This window comes from Meleagris gallopavo, chromosome 8 (genome assembly GCF_000146605.3).
Source record: "Meleagris gallopavo isolate NT-WF06-2002-E0010 breed Aviagen turkey brand Nicholas breeding stock chromosome 8, Turkey_5.1, whole genome shotgun sequence".
Classification (NCBI taxonomy): Eukaryota; Metazoa; Chordata; class Aves; order Galliformes; family Phasianidae; genus Meleagris; species Meleagris gallopavo.
The window spans coordinates 32,167,364-32,187,437 of NC_015018.2; the positions used below are offsets into that span (position 1 = coordinate 32,167,364).

Genomic DNA, 20,074 nt, shown 5'->3' on the forward strand with positions numbered 1-20,074 from the left:
TCGGCTGCGAATGAGCCGAGGCGACGTACAGCGCTTCAAAGCGACGCGACTCAGACTTGTCAGGAGTTTTCGGGCGTTTTGTTTTGTTTTTGGTCTGGTTACAAAGTCTGTCATTCGCTGTCTTCTGTCTGTAAGCACGCTCAGAGAAAAGCTGCATCTCAGTCCTAATATGTCCATGGCTGCGGGCAGCGGGACCCGCAAAGTGGCTTTTCGGAGCCAAACTCTGAGCCTTCAGAAGTTGCGGCCGTGTGACCCGCGTTAGTATTAACGCGGTGACTGAACAGAAAGTGCTGGAAACTTGAGCTGCATTGCAAGTTGCCAGAGTGGTGGAAAAACAAATCCTGTGGGGTTTTCTTGCATTTCTGTGCGAGCAACTCTGCTTTCATCCTGGGTACGGCCAAACGCACGGCCTCGCCTTTAGTTCTGCAACCCGATAAAATGGGCAATGATGAAGCATAATATCGCAGCGCCGGTGTAGGATCTCTGTCCGTCCTCACGGCCTAAAATGTCGCCCATCGCTGCTGTCAGGACGAGGCCCAGGATCGCTCCGCGCTGGACCCCGGCCGGTGCTGCTTGGAGCGGTGCTGGAAGAGATTGCCTCGGACTGCGCGGAGCCACGGCTGGCCCCGAGCCCAGCGCCGGCTCTCAGCTGCCAGGCCCGGCTCCGGCCTGCTGGAAGTCAGCTGGAAGAGCCCAGCTGCTCCCTGGACGTGGTGCGCGTGGAGCTGGCAGCCTGCTGCACAGCAGCCAAGTGCTTTGATCACGGTGACGCGGCCAAGTGAGCGCTGGCTGTGGCCATTGCTTCGCTGCCCCGTCAGGGAGAGCCGTCAGCCTGCTTAGTAAGGGGAGAGATCAGTCAGTTTGCCTGGGCTGCCATCTTAGGCAGAACCTCTTCTGTGGGGAGAAAAGCCTTTTGTGTGGCACGCAGCTAACACAGAGCCATTGGAAGATATTGGTAACTCCAAAATGTGTCTTCAGTGTAACTGGTACAACTCCCCCCGCAAGAGTCTCTCATTAAAAATGAGGAATAAAATATGAAAGAGTGTTTTGAGGAAACGTTAAGTTCTTACATTTAATTGCCCATTTTATGAGTGCAGACCTTAAGAGGAAGCTCAGTATGAAAGCAGATGAGGATCATACAGAAGGGGCTGTGCTTTTCTGTTCTCCCACAGCTCCAGCCACGTAACGTTGTGCAGTTACACACACAAAGTGCTGTTTGCAATTGAGGAAACGCATTGTAATTGCTGCAGTGTAGCCTTTCACCCCCATTTTCAACTCTGTTATTGAGCATATAATTCTGGTAGTAATAGTAGAAAAAGATATTGTTTAATCTAATTTGGTGATATGAATATTGGGAGTGAAATAGGGAAAAGTGCTTTAAGTCATTTTTGGATGCTGGCTTCCTTGTGGTAATGAGGCACCTGCTAACATTGGCTATTACAGCAATAAAAATATGCTTTTTAGAACCGTAAAGTATAGTCAATTCAAAGAGCATTTATTCAAGGCTTTTGTTATGGAAATAGCACTTAAAAGTAACCCATTTAAGAGAGAAATCACATTTAAGCTGCATTTGATAATTGTATAAAAACAGGATTTGAAGTGCTCTAATGGATCAGTGCTGGTTTTGAGTGGGTGACTGAAACAAAACAAATTTTCATCCCTATCTGATGTTAAATCTGTGGTAATGAAAAGTGCCTCCTCTCCTGCCAACTTGTGAGTATTATTACAGAGAGAAAAAGTTGTGCCTGCTTTTCTAACTTTTTTTTTTTTTTTTGTTGTGGAATTCACTTTTTCCCAAACAGCAACATCTGTCACTGCTCACTATAAACAGACACATGTATGCTTTGGGACTGGTCACAGAGAGAAAGACTTCCAGAGATAGTATTGGAAGGTTGATTTCTGGGTCTTTTGACACACTGTTGCATGAAGGGAAACTAAAAGCTTGTGATGATGGAAGCAGAAGATAACTGACCTGGTGAGGCCATTTGTTGGAGCCCAGAATTAAGAGTACATGGTTGAATTAATGGATAGTTTCTGAATTCCTTGCTTTCAAATATAGGCAGAAAAACAAGACATTGACAGCTTCTTAGTTCCATTGTTCTTAGCCTGCCTTCAGTGAGAGCTTAGGGGTTTCAGGAGTGATCAGGGAACTGCAGAAGCTGACTTCTTGTGTCAGACCATGTCTCATCAAGGATGATAACACAGACAAAACTTGTACTGACTCTACTGATATACTGCTTTCTGGATTAAATATTGATGTTACCCAGCGAAACCAGTGATTTTTTTTTTGTTGATTCCTTTATAGAATCCTTATTCTCTCCCCAGATATTCCATCTTTACAGAGATACAGGCAAAAAGTGAGCTGTCGCCTGTAGCTGGGCAGTGAGTGAACACAGGTCCAAAGCTAACTGACTTCTAGCTGAAGCTGGCTGTGGCTGTAAGGTGCTGCGTTTTCCCAGCAGCTGATCTTGGTCTTCCTACTCTAGATTTGCCATCAGCGTAACTACGCTGACTGCAGTAACTGTACCTGTATAATCAAGCAAAAAGAGGAATGGCTCTTGTCAAGTGTGAATCCATGACAGAGTTGTTTAAAATAAACGGAACCACACCTTGATCTTGCATTGAATGACATAGCTCAGTTTATTCACTGATTCAAGTTGCTTTTTCTCATTTGTGTTCAATTTGGCCTGTTTTAATCTTCACAGAATAACACGTCCTTCCTTTGCACATTTATTAACTGTTCCCAGTTATTTGTATAGAGTCACAGGGCTAGGGCGACCTTATGAGGAGGAGCAGAAAACCTCTCATTATATCCAGTGAGAAACAAGCCACAACTCTGCAGATGGCTGAGAAATATTTACTAATAGAAACACTAAAGCCTCCTAGTAAACTAATGATTTTTTTAAGTGTCTGTTTAGTTAATAGCAAGTAACTTTTACAAAAAAAAAAAAGTACAATCAATATAATAAAGCATACATATGCATAATTTTACCAAGAAAGTATTTACTAGCAGTGTCACTGTTCTTCCTATTTCTTTGCTGGGATTGTTGAGTGTGGGGTTTTTTTTTGTATGCTTATATGTTTTCCTATGTTAACTTGAGCTGTTGTAGCTCAGCTTACTTTCTGCAAGGTTGTCATATGATGTTAAATTGTTTACTTGGTATTCCCCAAAGTGTTGATAAAAATAGATGATGTTTAAAGAAAAAGTAGCAAAGCTTGTGTAAGTATTTACTGATGCCCCTTCCATATGTTGTTTCTACGTGCAGTAAACCCAATGGGAAATGCTGCCACTAAAAATAGACCAAAGGAATTGACTGTGCTGAGCTTCACTGAGCTCACACTGTGGAGATCGATAGCTCACTAATGCCTCAGGTCTGAGACTGCGGCCAGCACAGCTTTCAAGTCTGAGAGCAGTTATAAAAGTGGTGCACTTATTGGTTGCAGCAATGCAGAGGCCTAAACCTAAGGGGAGGGAAAGCTATCTGAATCTGTTACTGATGGATTCTGTGTTATTTGAGGAACAGCTAACTGTATCTATCCTCACCCTTGCGGGTAAGCTATGACTCCTCTGTCTGCTTCCCCAAATAAGACATAAGTCACTCAGTTCCCATCTCTTTAGGAGTGAACTTATTTTTGAGTGCTGACTTCTCGCATTCAAATTGACTGAAAGGCTTGGTAGACCAAATTAGAAATTGCACACTGAAATCTCAGTGTGGCCTCTGAACTTCTGTGTCTCACAGTGGCTCGCAGCAGTGCAAGGACATAATATGTTACGCTTGGATCTTCTATCTGCAGTGCTTTCTACATTACTTATGCCGATAAGTATTCTGTCATAGTCAGGCTTGTGGTTTGCCCACTTCTTAATAAATCAGTCATTAGATTTGAGGTATTATACTTTCTATATGCTGTATATGTAGAAGCTGCAAGGTAGTCAGTAGGGAATTTTTGGACAAAGCCAGTACGCAACCTTCCAAGTTCCATGAAGCTGCTTTAGGTAGTTATTTAAAGCCCCACTCAGTAGAACATGGTAAACAGGGAAATAATATGCAGAGACACCAATTAATTTGAAAATGAGGGATGGATCAAAGATTTTACAAGTAATGTGCTTGGGAAGTTATGTGCCAGGAAAAGTAAGGAAGATACTGGTTTCCTGGTTCTGCTCAAGTTCAAGTAGATCATCTAAAAACAAAGAATACTTGTTCCAGCATTAGCTAGGAATCATATTTTTAACACTTAACCTATACACAGGCATGGCTTTTCCTGTACCAAAAATAGAATTGTTCACCATGAACCATGATAAAGCAGATAACAATCTGATACGCTCTGTGGTATACAGACAGTATCCCTCTCTAGGTAAGCTTCATCTTTTTCCTCTGGCAGCTGTGCCCTCTCAATTATGCCAAGCTAAATATAAAATACAAGAAATGGCTTGCTCACGCAAATTACATTATTTAATTACAGATATGAAACATTCTGTTTCTTCAGGTATCTTCAAATAACCTTGCAGAAACTGTTTTTAATATTTGTTTGGTTTTGTTGGTTTGTTTTTTGTTTTTTGTTTGTTTTTTTATAGGCAGGAAAATGAGCCATAAGATGGTGAAGCAACTTGTGTGACATCACCCACTAGGTCAGGTAGCATGAAAACATGTTTTCATGGCTAATGGCAAAGTCTTATAATTGATAGATAGGGTGCAGGGTAGCAAATGCTTTTATAGTGCTGGGAAGTTCTTGCTTAAAGAAGTGAGGTCTCAAAAATTGCCTCTCAAATGAATTCTAGATGAAAATGTAGACCTTTTCTATAACCTACAGAATTCAAAACTGACTCTTCGGTTGTTAGCTATTTATTTATTTCTTTATTTATTGTGACACTGTTTGGTTTGTACTCCCTTCTGTGTTTCAAATTTCTGGCTTCCAGCTAATTGGGAAAGCAATAAGTTGGCTGCCCGCTTCCTAGGTAAGCAGGTAGCAATCAAATAGGTAAACGAGGCTCATGATTCTTGGTGAGGAACTTTCTAGTGCCTTAATGGGCTTTCTTTCATGTGTCGAAGCCAGCAGGATGGGTGACAACAACTCCCCTTCTCAGAACTCTTTGCTCCATGTATCAGCCCTTGGGGTGTGTTCATTTTGACCCACCCAAGGCTTCCTGTGAGTGGGCAGTTTGTACTCATGGGCAGAGAGGGCAAGTGTCATCATGTCATGCCAAAATAGACATTTTTAGCCCAAGAAAGAATCAGCTTTAGTGATCAGAAAAGAGCAGTTTTAATTCCAGAAACAAGGTAGGTAGTCTTCAGGATGGCCAACGTGTTTGCTCCAGTAAAGCTCTCAGTTCTGAAGAGCTTAAGTTTAGAAGTCCTCTTCAATTTTTAATGGTGATTATTTGTTTCTAATGACATCATTGTGCTCCATCAGTCAAAGCATACATTAATGTAATACCTGTAATTATCATACAATCATCTTGTATTATATGAGAGAGAACAAAAGACCTATTTGCCTACGCATGTGGATGTTATGAAATAAAAGGCAGCATTCAGCAAATGCATCATCAAAAGCAGCTTGTTGTATAAATAGGTTACATGTTGTGACTGACACGAAGGTCTACTGAGACAGCTCATGAGGCTCAGCTTATTCATGGTTTCCTTCAGTCATCAGCTAATGATATCTTGCTAAAATATCTATGTGCTCAGTGTATCTATATTCAGACTGGATATTAGGTGGAACTTCTTTTCTGAAAGAGTGGTCAGGCACTGGAATGGGCTGCCAGGGAGCTGGCTAAGTCATCACCTCTGGAGGTGTTCAGGAAATGTGTAGATGTGCTACTAAGAAGCATGGTTTAGTGGGCAATACTGGTGATAGGCTGACGGTTGGACTAGGTGGTCTTAGGGGTTTTCCAACCTCGATGGTTCTATGATTTGAGCACAATTTTTGCTCAGCAGAATATGAATGTAAAAACCTTTAGTGCCTGAAATGCTGAAGTGCCTGAGGCTAAAGGTCAGTGCTGGGAGCAAATGGCTCTCTCCCATGCTGTGTGTCTAATTCCCCAAGAAGTATTAATGAAAAGCACTTCCTGATAATGTTGCACTAAGTATAAAGCACTCTTTAGTACTTAGATCAGGTTACAGCAAATACATGGACTTGCTGACTTCCATCAGTAGCAAGGTTAGTGCAATTTTGGTTCATAATACAACATACAGAGAAGGGGGGGAAATAGGAAATAGGGGCTAAAAGTGAAATGAAACAAGTAGATATGGAAGCCATTTGTAATAGTGAATGATTTGCCTTTCCATGAAACTTTTTAATTGTAAATAAAACTGGTAAGCCATTCTTAGATTTGAATATAAGAAACTGTTAGTGCTTATATAGAAACTGTTAGTGGCTGTTTCTTATGTAAAAGTAGATTGGAATATATGTGGAATGGGAACTTGTCATATTTCAGTCACTTACTTTCATTACATTGTTGAGTTCTGCTCAGAAAGAGCAAAATTGTAGTACTCCTTACTTCCTGAAATCTGGGCATGACATCACAGGACTTTTGCTGTCATATCAGGTTTTGTCAGGTTCTGGCACTTTCTCAGCCACTGGAGCAATCAGGATACTCTTACGTGCATGATACTCTTCAAGGCAGCAACTTCAAAGCTCAGAAGCTGGTAGACTTTCTGCTATTCAGAATACTGAAGCTGGTAGACTTCTGCTTGCATACAGAGACCCGTTTATTCTCTTGTTAATGTTTGCAACACTTCTGTTCCTTTGCTAGATGATATTTACAAAACAAAGTAAAAAAACTTAAATATTTGTACTGTTACTTTGCAACAGCTGTGAAGGTGCTTTGTGTATAATATGTTTTAGAGAACTGGATTTACTGTGTTATGAATAATGTCTGTATGGTTTAAGTGCTAGTGTGTGATGGGAACTTGTTTTTGAACTTTTTCTGTAGCACACTGTAGCATTTGAGGAATGAAAAACATATTTATCAGGGAGCTTCAAAAGGAAGATTCCACGTGTTCCAAGTTTCCTGGTAATCTCATTTGTGTGTAGAATATTGTGACCAGTCCTGTTAACTGGTACAGCCATCTAGATGCCTTCAATGGCACTTGCTAGTTTAAGCAGTGAATGAACTTGCAGGTTTTTGTGTTTGAGGAACACCACTTGAACAGTCATTGAGGCGCTTTTGGTCATTGTCCACTCCCACAGATGGTACAGCTGTTCAGGGAACTTTGTTGCAAGTTGTCTCAACCTCTTTGCGTTTTTTTTTTTCCCCCAATGGCTCACAGTGCCGGAGCTTACAGTCTGTGCCCAAGTTTGAGGATTTTATTGTCGCTCCTGGCCGTGCCCTTCCTATGGGAAGCCAAGTGTAGGATGCGGGCTATGAAGTGTTTTTTCCAGTTGCACAACTCGTGCTGGCTGCACCTTTATTTATCGTGGTGATGACCTCACAACAAAAGCACATGTCGCCTTCCCAGGAGGTGTGATTGCTGCGGTCTTCCAGCAGCCCCACACTTCGTGTGCACAGAGCAATGCGTGCACCTGCTCTCCCCTGAGTGGCCAGGAGGACTCCCTGTTGGTTTCAGCATCAGTGCTTCAAATAGTGGATTGCATCTGAGTTCCTGGCATTGTTGCAACCTACCTGCAGTGCAGGCCAGGGCTGTTCGCATCTCTAGGCTTCCTGGAGGGAGTTCTGGTGTTTTTGTACTTCCTTCTTTTGGGGGATTCTGTCCCTTAGATGTGGTGTATGACCACAGCCTGCGCTTCTGTAAGGCTGACTGCTAGTTCAGGGGAACTTCATAATTCTAGAGCTTAGAATTATTCTCAAGTTCAGCATAAAAATGCTTCTCATTTCCTTGAATGAGGGGAAGAGGAATTATTTCAGTTTTTCATGCAGTAATAGGAGTTATATTCCTGTATGCATTTTTTTCATTTAACCTACAACTAAGGCTTTTAATGTAAATAAAAATGTGACCAATAAATTCTGTTAACTCTGGACTCGTATAGATAACATTTGTTAACCTATTAAGCAAAAGCCATATTTGTTAGAGGGCAGAAATGGACATTATAGCTCCCTGACCTGGCTGTGCTATGAAACTCAAGAATTAAAGCATTCAGAGAACTCGTATGTCCCTTCTCTTGGTGTTACCTGGAGAGATTTCCAGAGCTTGGCTCCACTCCCCTTTGTCACACTGTCCCCAGACACACCCCAGTTTCTCCTTCAATATTCCAGAACCAGTTTGTCAGGGCTAGAAAGACTCATCTCCCCTGCACAAAATAGAACCTTTTTCTTTTGCTGAAAGCCTCGCTTTGGGGGATATCTGTGCACAAGGTGTTGTACTGGATCCTGGTTTAAAAATGAGCCTGAACCTCTTGCAGCCATCTGACTAAACCAAGAGCTTATTAGTCTTCAGACACTGTGTTACAGTGGCATTCCTCAGCGTGAGGTGTTTCAAAACACTAATTTTTCACGTTCATCAACCTGTGAAACTGTAGGGAGAGAGGGAACAGAGAAGGAGGAATGCTGAGAATGTGGAGGTACAAACTGGCCAATGTCACCAGCTGTTGATGGATTTAAATCTTAATTACGTGTTGAGGGGAACAGTGTGGGGCTGGAAGAACAATTGTGATGAAAACACCTCTCCCAAAACTGTGATCTGTCTGCCTCAGAGCTACTGGTGGTGGGAGAAAGGGGAAAAATGGCATTTCTTCCTTAGCTGAAGACTACTCCTTCTGACTGTACTGTTCAGCAACAACAACAGAAAAACCCCAAACCACCTGACTACAGAGGAAAAAAGCCTGGAACGAAGAACCAGCTCTAAAAGCTAACTTTCCACAGGAAGAAGCATAGGCTGTCTGAAGCTGTAAGAATGAATGATGAATTACAACGGCATAGCTTATGCTGTGGTTCTTAAAGAGGAGTCTGTGCTTCCACTTGGGGAAAAAAAAAAGTGCTAAACTTGCAAAAAGTTCACTTTGGACATAAACTGAAATGTTTAAAAAAAAAAAAAACAGTTCAACTTGATTTTTTTTTTCTTTGGTTTTGGGCTACTTGTTTTGCTTTCTTTATCAGTGCTGAATGTACAGAAGCAGATCTTTCAGGGTGCTGAGATAGCTCAGAGTGAGGTCAGTGTAAAAGGGCTGAAAATGCAGATAAAGGGGAGGGAGCCAGGCTCCTAGGAAGGGCTTTGTGACAGCAGGGGGACTGGGACACTGAATATTGTGATTATTTGTTACTTAGCATGACTTCAGAAGACTGAAGGGATTGTCCCCAGGTGCAGTAGCTCCTGCATATGCTCCTGCATACCTTTCTCTTGCTAGGGCATGGTACATTTGCTGGCCCACTCAGCCCCTCTACCTCTTCTCCCAGCACTGACCCTTTCTGCAGGGCGGCTGACAATGCACACTGCGAGTGCAACTTCTTTTTATAGCTGTGGGAACTGTGCCTAAAGGTGGGCTGCAGCTCTCTGGTTACACCCCAGCCCGCTCCCACCACTACGGAGCCTGTGCTGAGCAGCTGGTGTGAGCGTGTGCAGAATGCATTGAGTCAGCAGCAGGCAGTAAGGTGCTTCTTCCGCCGGTGGAATCATCATTTTCCCCTCACTGCATGACAGCTTGCGTGGCTCTGTGCTCGGTGGACATGTAGCCCTGACATGGCCCTGTGTTGTAACTCGCTGAGTGTCTCTCAAACTTACTTTCTGGCATAGCCACGTGTCCTTGCAGACGCAGAGAGTGTGCTGGCAGCACAGCGTGTTCAGGGCTGCGCTGGGGGCATCACTGATGAGGTAGAACTGGCAGATAATTGTCAGTCCTTGTGCCCTCAGACACCAGAGCAGTCTGCGTTCAGCAGTCATGAGCAGCTTCCTGGGGGAGTGAATTGAAAATGACTCATCTGGCCACGGTGGCTCCTGGTGCAGAGCTGGGCATGAGATCATCCTTGTGCTGTAACTGGAAAAGCCAGCCGCGTTCCTGCGCTGCGAACCTTCTAGGCCTCTCCTTTGTACCTCCTTCAGAATTTTTCTTTGCTTGTGGGGGTTTCTAATCGGCAAAAGCAAGAGCTTCTGACTCTAAATTTCTTCTTTTCTGTACTTATCTTTATTTTATAAATGTACCTGAATAATAGCATTCGTTCTCTGCAGTTTTCTCAGAAACTGGTTCTAAAGAGATACTGTAAAAGGGGGGGAATATTCAATCTTACTGGTAAAATAGTTAATTGTTACTATACAGATTCATTAAATGTGCAGAAGCTACATAAACTAAATATTTTCGCTGCTAAAACACCCCTTTAAAAATAGGGTTTCTAGCACTTGCACCATGTGTCCCCTTATTAAATTCTCCTCTTACTGAATAATGACATTACCCTCTGAATGACAGAGGTGCTTGTTACATGATCCGACTTAGAGATACATCTGGAACTTGGCCCTAGCTGGGCCTCAAAATAGAATGACCGATGCAGGAAGAACTTAATAGAGGACTTGTGAGGGATCTTGGTACAAAGCACTATCCCCCTTGCCAGAGCTTTGACATTGTCCAGTGAGTGCACTTGGGCAGCACAGGAATTAATATTATCTAACCTTCCCAGCATTTTCCTCTTCATTATGCTATTCTGTTGGTATCTACTGAAGTGATTCCTCTCTTGGCTGTGAGTGTCTTCAGAATGAAGCAGCAGTAACTCTAGATAGGCAGTAGGAAGTACAATACCAACAAATACTGCTCTTCTGATGAGATAAATCCTGTAAGTTTCTTTTCTGCTGTTATCTATAACACTGGGTGGATTTGAAGGGGAGCTAAGGAAACATCTGTGGTCCGTCAAGCTCTCATTTAATTAGCGTGGTACCACCTCAGGCAGCTGAACTCGTGGCTGTGTGCAAGTAGCAAGTGCTACAGGAAAAACCCTGTTGTAATGTGGTGTTTTAGTGCCTCAGCCAGTATTCATCAGCACTGGGGGTGAAAGGCTCACAGCTAATCGGTGTTCAGCTTCCTTTCTCCTGCCTGCTGAGCTGGCACAGACCTGAGGAGCTGAGCTTCTCATGCCTGGCTGATGCTGCTTTTAGACAGACCTTTATGGCAGCTTTCTTATGTGGTATGTTAGCTGAGCTACCAGCAAATGCTATGTGGTGTTTTTAATTTCTAGGATGGCCAGTCATCAGCAAATGGCCCATCTCAGGATAGTTCCAGGCAGCTGCCGGCACGGGAAGGAAACGTGGTGTACCCCAAGCTCCGGGCTGGCTACATCCCTATCCCAGTCATCCACGAGGGCATCGACAGCAGGCAGCACCCATACTTTGCCGCTGTGCAGCCCGGCGTACAGCGATACAAAGCAGAAGCCGTGCCCACCGCAGCGCAGGCACAGCCGCCTCTGAGGGGGGCCTATGCCGGCCCTGAGTCCCCTCACAGGGGACCAACTGAGGCTTCCCAGGCAGATAAACAATGTGGACAGACAACAGCAGCTGCAGCAGCACCAGCTCCAGCGACACACGGACCTGAGGTAACTCGTCAATACTGCTGGGGTGTGTTTGCCTTGGTCTTTGCGGCCATGTATGACCTGAATGTCACACGAGTACTTTATCCTTTGGAAAGCCAAACCTGCCACAGGATTACATTTTCCCAATACTTCCAGAGTGTTGAAATACAAAAGTGCTCAGTCATTTCAGCAGAAATATTTCACATTTTTCTGGCGTTGCCAGCTTTTATTATCAAGTGATTTCTGCAGAAACAAACGTGTGAAAATATTCTCTGTAAATGAGCCTGTGAGTGGTGCAGGTGCTCCTGCATCAGGTGAGGGTTGTTGTAGGGCTTAGAGTGGTTACTCTGCAAGCTGGGAACGCAGGCAAGTCTCTTGGATTCTGTACTGCGGGAAACAGAGGTGAGCAAGGGGAGAGACACAAAAATACAAGTTGCTAATTAGCTGACAACTTGAGTTGCTGTCAGCTATTCTGCTGAAATGGGGCTATTCTGGTTTCCAGTTTAATACTCTGGTTTTATTAAGCGTATAGACTTGCATTCACAGCTTTAAACTATTTTTGTCTTTCAGTTGTATGTTAAAATACATTAACTGCTTTAAAAAGAGTCACCTTCCTTGCTTTGCTTTTCAAAAGACAGGATTTTGGATTGTCTGTTATCTCTTCAGAATTAGCAGGAGTGGTATCTCGTAATACACCGAAGCACTAATCTCTTTTCTGTTCAAAGTAAAATAAGCAGGAAATTGAGCCTCTATCAGTCTGAAAATACATCACAAAGTTTTCATGTCAGCAGTGGTAGATATTTCTCTAAAACCTGTTTTTTGTGTCTGAACAACACAATTAAAATTCTGTTTGCAGTTTTCCTGATGATCTCAGTTGTTGCTGCTTTATCCATACAGTGCAAGGATGGGAGGCTTAGTTCTTCCTTCTCTCATCTTAATACAGTTTGGGAATGTGCATGTAATACAAAAGTATAATTGCTTCAGAACAGTCTTCTACATCTCATGTGCTCTGAGATAACTACTGAGGACTGGAGAAGTTGCTGTCACAAACTTAGGTGGCATGGCACTAACTGACCAGGGCACTGACACAGTAGTGCTGGTGATATGTACAATAAGAAAAAGCAGCATTTATTTATAGCTTCATAGGCAGCAGAGGTGAGCAGTTGACTAGCACGAAAGACATCTTGTTCCCTATCCTCTCCCACCTTGCCTGCCTACTTATTGCTTCCAGCTCCATTTTCCTGCTCTCCCTTCTGTGCTAACTCCAGTCTTACCTGGCTTTTCACTGAGCTATGGAATAAACCTAAATAATTTTTTTCTCTCCTTCATGGGTTAAAGAATAGAGAATAGTCCATCAGCTTCTGGAGTTGGTGCAAAGTAGGTGAGCTGATGGACTGGCACAGCAGGAGGAAGGAGGGAGTGAGCTGTGAGCAAATAAACTGCCTTTCCCCGGATGCTGCAGAACCATAAAATGAAATACCAGGAGCTGGATCATGCAGCATCCCCTGCGCTTGCTTCTGCTGACAGAAATCTACGCTAGTGCAGCTATCACTCCTGGTGCCAATAGGACTGATGTGCTGGAAGGTCTCATGGGGGAGTGAGGGGTGAAGGAGTATTAGCCACATGTGCACTGCCAAAGCCTGCTACTAAATTACATGCTTAAAGTAAATAAATTTGTTAGCATGAGAGGGATCAGAAGTCTGAACTTTGTGTGCCTCTGTGTGGTTTGTTTTTTGCCTGCAGTACATAATTCGTTTGCCTAACTTTAGTTTGCCTCACATTTAACAGGTTTAGACAGGAGTAGCCATGTAAAAACAGCAAACGTTCTGACTGAGCATCCACTCCCTGCTTACTTGAGGGCTGGGAATGCTGTAGCTCAGGTTACTACTTGTTATGATGATGCTCTCTCACAACTTCTGTGGTCTGTCTAGTGAGGCAAAAAACAAAACAAAAAAAACTCAACACAAACCCAAACCAAGGAAGTAGATCTTTTGCACGTGGGAACACAAGTTCAGTTTCCATTTCTCTTTAAAAATGAAAAGTGCTATGAGCTGAAACGGTTAATTTAATAATGGATTTTGTTTTCATGGCAGCCTCAATCTCCTGGAGCTTCTGATTCTCCAACGATTTCCCCTCAGTCGTCTGGCAGATCCAATTCAGGAAGCCACCAGCTTCCTCGTGGCTATATTTCAATTCCTGTGATCCATGAAAATATCCAAAGGCAACCACCACAAGGCTACCATCAGGCCCAGAAGACACACTACCCTGCCCAGCAGAGTGAATACCAAGCCCACCAACCAGTATATCCCAGAATTCAACCAGATGACAGGGAGCCTAAGACAACACGAGCACAGTCTCCATTCAGAGCCACTCAGAGAGGTGCATCAAGCCGTGAAAGTTCACCTGCCAGAGTTATCACCCAGCAGGTACAGCCCTCAACTCCCATCACAGTGCAGACAGTTGTAGACAGACCTCAGGTATGTACAGTGGGGAGGGTTATTACCTTCCACTTATCTCTGCTAGCCATACTGGGCTAGAGCTGAAACAGTGGCTCATACCCCCAGGTACATGAAAGCACATAAAGCATTTCTTAAACTTGCTGAGATCCTGAGATAAGCTTGCATCAAGCCATCTTTCCACCTATCAGGATTCTGAAGTCTTTGGATTGCTGAAATACATTAAGCAAATCACTTCTAGTACATGATTTGATTTTCCTCTCCTCGGAGTATAATTTTGTGTAATTACTCTGAGGTCAGTGATATTGTATTATGGTACTGAGAAGCCAATCAAGTCCATGGGATTTGTGGCATCTGTAAATACACCACATTGATGTCTCAGAACCACTCAGGAGAGCATCAAATGCACAGAGTAATTTTAGTTACAGAGAAAGAGAATCAGCAAAACTTAATCCTAGCCTCTTATTCCTTCTACATGTTCATAGCTAAATATTCTGGAACAACTTTCTAACTTCTTCAGAATAGGAAAGTTCTACCTGCTTAATGATTTTCTAAGTAATTGAGGACTAGGCTTATACTTGACTGACGTGTGTATGTTATACTGGCATTTCAAATAACTCTTCATCCATATATATAATGAACTAATGCTTTTCACAGTAAGTATGACTCCTGCTTCCTCTTCCCTACTTCTACCACTAAGTGCCAATTTCTAGCATTCCATATTGCAGGTAATAATACCTGGTGTTCCCAGTTCAGAGATTTAAAAACTCATTTAGATTTTTAAAATGCCAATTGCTTTGTTGAAACTGATCCTGTAAGGTTCCTGCAGGCTCATCAACTGAGAATACTTTATAACCTGTGGGGGGGGGAAAAAAAAACAGAAAAAAAGACTGAAACTACACATCCTTTGTCTTCCAGCAATATGCTATTAGTAAATAGATCCCATAGCAGCAGGGAGGACTCAATCTTGATTCAAATTGTAAATAAAGAAACTTTTGAGAAGTTGTAAATCTGCCTCTTTGGGAGCAATACTTGATGCTGGTTGCTGCCCTTTCTAGCGTATATTTTTTTCACGTTAAACAAAAAAATTCTTAAACTACAGTTAGAAGTCCTTTGAGTCAAGAATTCTTCAACATTATTCAGGTTGTCTTCCCTAGTATGGAAGGGGAAGGGGTGATATAAAAACAACCCTGGACTTCTTCTGTTCAGAGATTCCACACTGAAAATGTCAGGAGCAGAATTAGTTGAGTATTCTTGAAAACCAGGCGTTAGGACAAAACAATAAAGATTTCGTCTGTAATGACGTATAGTTTATAATGTTAGCTTACCTTTAAAGGGTGAGAATTTGAGCTCTCTAAACAAATCTAATATTTAATGGGTAAAACAGTGTCAGTGCAGGCCAGTATATATAGCTTAAATGTAAATGTGGGTATATTTCTACTATCTAAATCCATGAGAGCTGAATCTACCACCTTTCCAAAAATCATGTACAAACACAGTGGGTAAGTCAAGGAGGTGGCAAAACAAGGAAAACACAAATCTCACAAATTCCATTTTTCCAGTAAGGTTTCAACGCTTCTATCAGTTTTAAGAAGTTTCTGACCTGATGGCTGTTATATCTGTAGCAATCATACTGATTGTCTCCTGTAACTGTGGCATAATAAGATTGACACAGTAACCTTTGCATATAAAACTGAGAAGATGGAATCACTAAAAATAAGCACTAACAAAAATAATATCTTGAAAGTAGGAAAATGAAATGAGAATAGCCCCAGATGAGCTTAAAACCTAGCAAAGTACCGCTAGCTTTTCAAGAAATACTGACATACTAAGAATGAAATGTTGATGATACTGAAGACAGTTGCTGAAATCTTATTTCAGTCAGGCTAGAGCTTTGCTGTAAGGTCCTATCTTATAAAACTGCTTGTAGGGCTCATTTTAGTAGGCATGAGCAGAGTTTAGTGGGTTGTAGTTCAGTATCTGAGAATTGATTGGTGTTGGTACTCACTGCAATAGTTTTAAAGCAGTACCTATGATCTCCTGAGCACAGAGCTTTTTGTGATTTAGAAACCTCAAGTTCAGCACTACAGAGGAAGGAGTATGTAACAAAAATTCATAGCTAACTGAGGATAACAAGAGCAGTGTGAAACAAGACCCCTGTTGGGCTTGAAGGCTTTGTAGCCTGCTCAAGTCCTCGTGATGTGGATGGTGCTTTAGGGAGCAAAAGGGGAGGCTCACAGCTTGCTTACATCTGCCACAGCTGAAAGTTGGATCAGCAAAACTAGAGATGGTAACAGAAAAAGGAAAATGGCAAAACTATTCAATCTCTGTTCCAAATGCTCTCATTCCTGTTTTTAGCTCTCTCACTCCTCTTGCTCTTTCTGGACCACTGTAAGACATAAGGCAACAGGGAAAAGGAGCTTGGGAGTACTTTTGCCAAATGCCTGGCAACAGACTGTAATGTACTTCCTGTATTTTAAACATTAAGTCCTTGATTTTTAAGAGCATCTGGTGGCTTTTATGGGTACTTCAATTTGAGATAGCTTGAATGGCCTAGATTTCAGAAGAAAAGAAACTGAGACCTCCTGAAAATCAGGGTGTTTTTCTAGATTTCAATTTGAGTACCTGCAGTTAGGAACCTTTCCTAAAAAATCTTGGACTAAGCTTTTGATTTTTGTGATTTTATTACCTGTTTTTAAAAAGAAATAAGGAGCATTGTTGACTGTGTTTCAACACAAACTTGTCTTCTTCACCAGGTTTCTCAGCAACAAGTCCCGCCTCCAGAGCCACCAAGACCATCTCCACCACCTGAAATCAAAACTGAAACCAAGACAATCCCACCACCTGAAACTGAGGTGCCTGCAACATATATTCCAATTTCGGTCACCTACCAAGAACCAGATTCTAAACTACCACCTCAGAAGCCTCCAGCCATGGCAGAGAAAGCAGATAAAAAGGTTCCCTGTTCACCTCAGGCTGTTCCTCCGCAGGAAAGGCCTGCTCCTGAAGAAACTGTGACATCGAAGACGGTGGAAACAGCAGAACCTCAAAAGCATCCAGGTGTTTTGAAAGTGGAGGCAATTCTGGAGAACGTACAAATGCTTGAGCAGGCAGTCGACTCCTTTGAAGGCAAGAAAACTGACAAAAAGTACTTGATGATTGAAGAGTATTTGACCAAAGAATTGCTAGCCCTAGACTCGGTGGACCCCGAGGGTCGTGCGGATGTGCGTCAGGCCAGGAGAGATGGTGTAAGGAAGGTCCAGAACATTTTGGAAAGACTTGAACAGAAAGCAGAAGATGTCCCAGAACCAGTTCAAGTTGATGGACTTCAGCCAACCTTGGCAGAGCCTAAGTCACCACAGGAAATCATGGAGATTGAACCTGTGGTAGTCAAGAGCAAGGGAGATACCAGTAATAAAGATGCTAAAGAGGAAACCAAAATGGAAAGACATCAGCCTGAAACCAAGGAGGAAGTGTTTACCAATCTGACCACCACAACAAACACATCTAATAATCCAACCGAGCCATAACTATGTGCTGAAATTAAAATCTCTCAGACTTCGTAACTTAAAGTGTGTTTAAGTGAATTTTAAGTTGCATGCATTTCCAGAGCTCTTTTCAACTGGTTTTTAATCAACATAGCAGCTTGGGACGCAGTAAACACTTGTGGGGAAGGAGGGAGTTAGAAAGAAAGTAACGCATTTATCCTTTATTCTTACACTATGTAAAGACATGTTCTCAAAAACAAACTCTGTACATTAATTTCTTTTAGATCTGCTGAGTGGAAAAAAAATAAAAAGAAAAGGAACAACTTTTGGGTTAATGTTGACGTGTGTTGTTTAGGATGTATTCTTCTGCAGGTGATTTTTGTACAATCAAAGGCCTGCATTGTTGGAATACTGGTCCTTCTTTAATTGTAGCCACTCATGTAACAGCAATGTTTTCATTATTAATGTTCACAGTTGGGCACTTTAAGCAATGGTGGATAGAAAGTGTGTAAGAAACTGTAGGGATATTTATATGTGTGCAGGACTTCAATGCTATATTTTAAGAGGGAAATAAAATAATATAGAAGCCTAATTTAGTCTTGTGATTTTATGAGCTGGAAATGTAAGAGCTGCAATCGGTTTCAAATGCACTCTTCTAAGCAGACAGATTTCTGTTTGTATACCATTATAGCCGAAGTCCGAGAGCTGCTTTCTCATGAAATGTGCCTTTCTCCATTCAATTGCTTCCTTAAAAATTTCTCTGTTCTATTGGGTATGTGGATTGAGTAAAGAATTTGGCTTTTTAAAAATCTCCTGTTCTCCCTCTTTCCTGGGAGTTAAAAGTCAAAAGTAATTTGCTGGTGACTTACAGTAACTTACTTCAGAGTATTTTAACTTGTTCTGTAAAGTTGTTAGCCTTTTACTAGCACTACTTCTGGATTTCCAGCCAAACACACTTTGTTTTGTGGAACGCTTGGTATTCATTTCCCACTAAAGACACTTGGTATATAGCATGACTGAGAGGCATTCCTCTCACTTCATGAGAGTTGAAGCAGTACTTGGTGGTAGGTTTAAATGATTAGCAACATGCAGTTAATCAAGGAGCAGAAAACATACTTCAGGTTTCATCCATGAAAAATGAAAGCAGAGTGATTGCAAGTGAGGAAGGAGCCTGAACCAAACTCCAGAAATTATGTTTGGCTTTCATTTGTAAAATGAACAAATCTCTTTTTACATGATAGCTTATGTTAACAGCATATGAAGAAAACTTATATAGATGCTTAAAGCAGTGATAGTCTGAATCATGGAGTTCAATTGGAAATTAATATTGAACCCATCTGAACACCTGGCTTTAAGGGATAGGTTGGGACAGGTCATCTAAAATTGCTGCTTTTGATTTTAACAGAACAATAAGTGTTCTTGAATATCAAATGGACTATGAGATGCCTGCTTAATTGTAGGTAGAGCAGTGATGCTTCTTTTAGTTTCATTTTGATAGTCAACACCATGTAAAAATACACAATGTCTTGTAACCATTTGGCTGCTCTAACTTTTGGAGCAGTGTTGCAGGCATTCCAGCAGAAGAGGTGTGAAAGTTCATCCGCCTGCATAATTCTTGTATGAACTCACTTCAGTGACACATTCCTCCTGCAGGATTACATTTCAGCTGAGGACACATGTCTCTGACATCATACAACAAAAATACCTAAATCGAAGAAAATCAGCTATGGTTCTTACACTCAAGATACAAGCAAAGTCTGTGGGAGGCAAAAGTCTGGTTTTCCTTAGTAACTCAATAAAGTACTTTAGATCAAAACCACCTCATTAGATGAGATGGGAATGTGGAAATTTAGATTGCAGTCATAAAAACGTGCTATTTACAGGAAGTTGAACAGGTGCTGTCCTTTTAAAACAAGTTATCTGCTGCTAATGGGAGCCTGATTCATGTTATACTATTCATGTTGGTCAGAGTAGGTGGAGTCAAATTCAATTAAAGCTTTTTTTAAGAAGCAAAGCTAGAGCTACAGCTACTTTCTGCTAGCAGTTCTTTAAAAGATGATTCTTAAAGTCAGCAATACTACTGCAGAATTAGGTACCATTCAGAAGGAAGAAAGGTTTCATGATCTGTCCTAATAAGGGAAAGTACATCTGGCTGCCCTGGAGCCGCCTAGTTGGAAGACTGTTGCTCTGAGTCATAGCCTTTCTTTGTTTCCTCTGTTTCTCAAGAGTAAACTACAGGCAGTCCAGCATGTTTGTCTTGACACATCAGTGTGCACATTTTGCATACGGGCTGGGATGAGGGAATAGAGAGGAAATGGGTAAAGTGAAGACTCCCACCTGGTCCCCGTAAGTTTCTGACCAGCTCTGTCTTTGCAGAGCTTGCTTGCATCCTTGCGTTGGTGCCAATGATGTGGTTAGCTAGCAGAGAGCAGAAGAATCCTCTGTAAATTTACATTTCTAGGATACTACCTGGTTTATGAGTTGCCCTGAGTAACTAGGTGTGGAAACTTGGCTTTGAAACCTAGGCAGAGAGCAATTAAGGTTTTAATGCTAATGACTGAATTACATTGCATGACACTGCATTTCAAGTGTGGCAAAAAAGTGCTGTGAAATGTGGTTTTCAAATACACATACTGCATTTGTGATAGCCATTTCAGAAATGAAAATAACCCAAAGATTTTCAATAC

At 42.0% G+C, this 20,074-nt stretch overlaps 1 protein-coding gene across 1 annotated transcript in view; it reads left to right on the forward strand.

Annotated features, from left to right (window-relative positions):
• The window catches only part of BAG3 (BAG cochaperone 3), an 18,330-nt gene extending 351 nt beyond the window's left edge, over positions 1-17,979 (forward strand). Inside the window, exons 2-4 of the mRNA XM_031554599.1 lie at positions 11,114-11,467; positions 13,537-13,920; positions 16,656-17,979. Of these exons, the coding sequence (XP_031410459.1) occupies positions 11,114-11,467; positions 13,537-13,920; positions 16,656-17,429 (1,512 nt within the window). The 3' untranslated portion in view covers positions 17,430-17,979. The remainder of the gene's footprint in view (positions 1-11,113; positions 11,468-13,536; positions 13,921-16,655) is intronic.
• Positions 17,980-20,074: the final 2,095 nt, after the last annotated feature.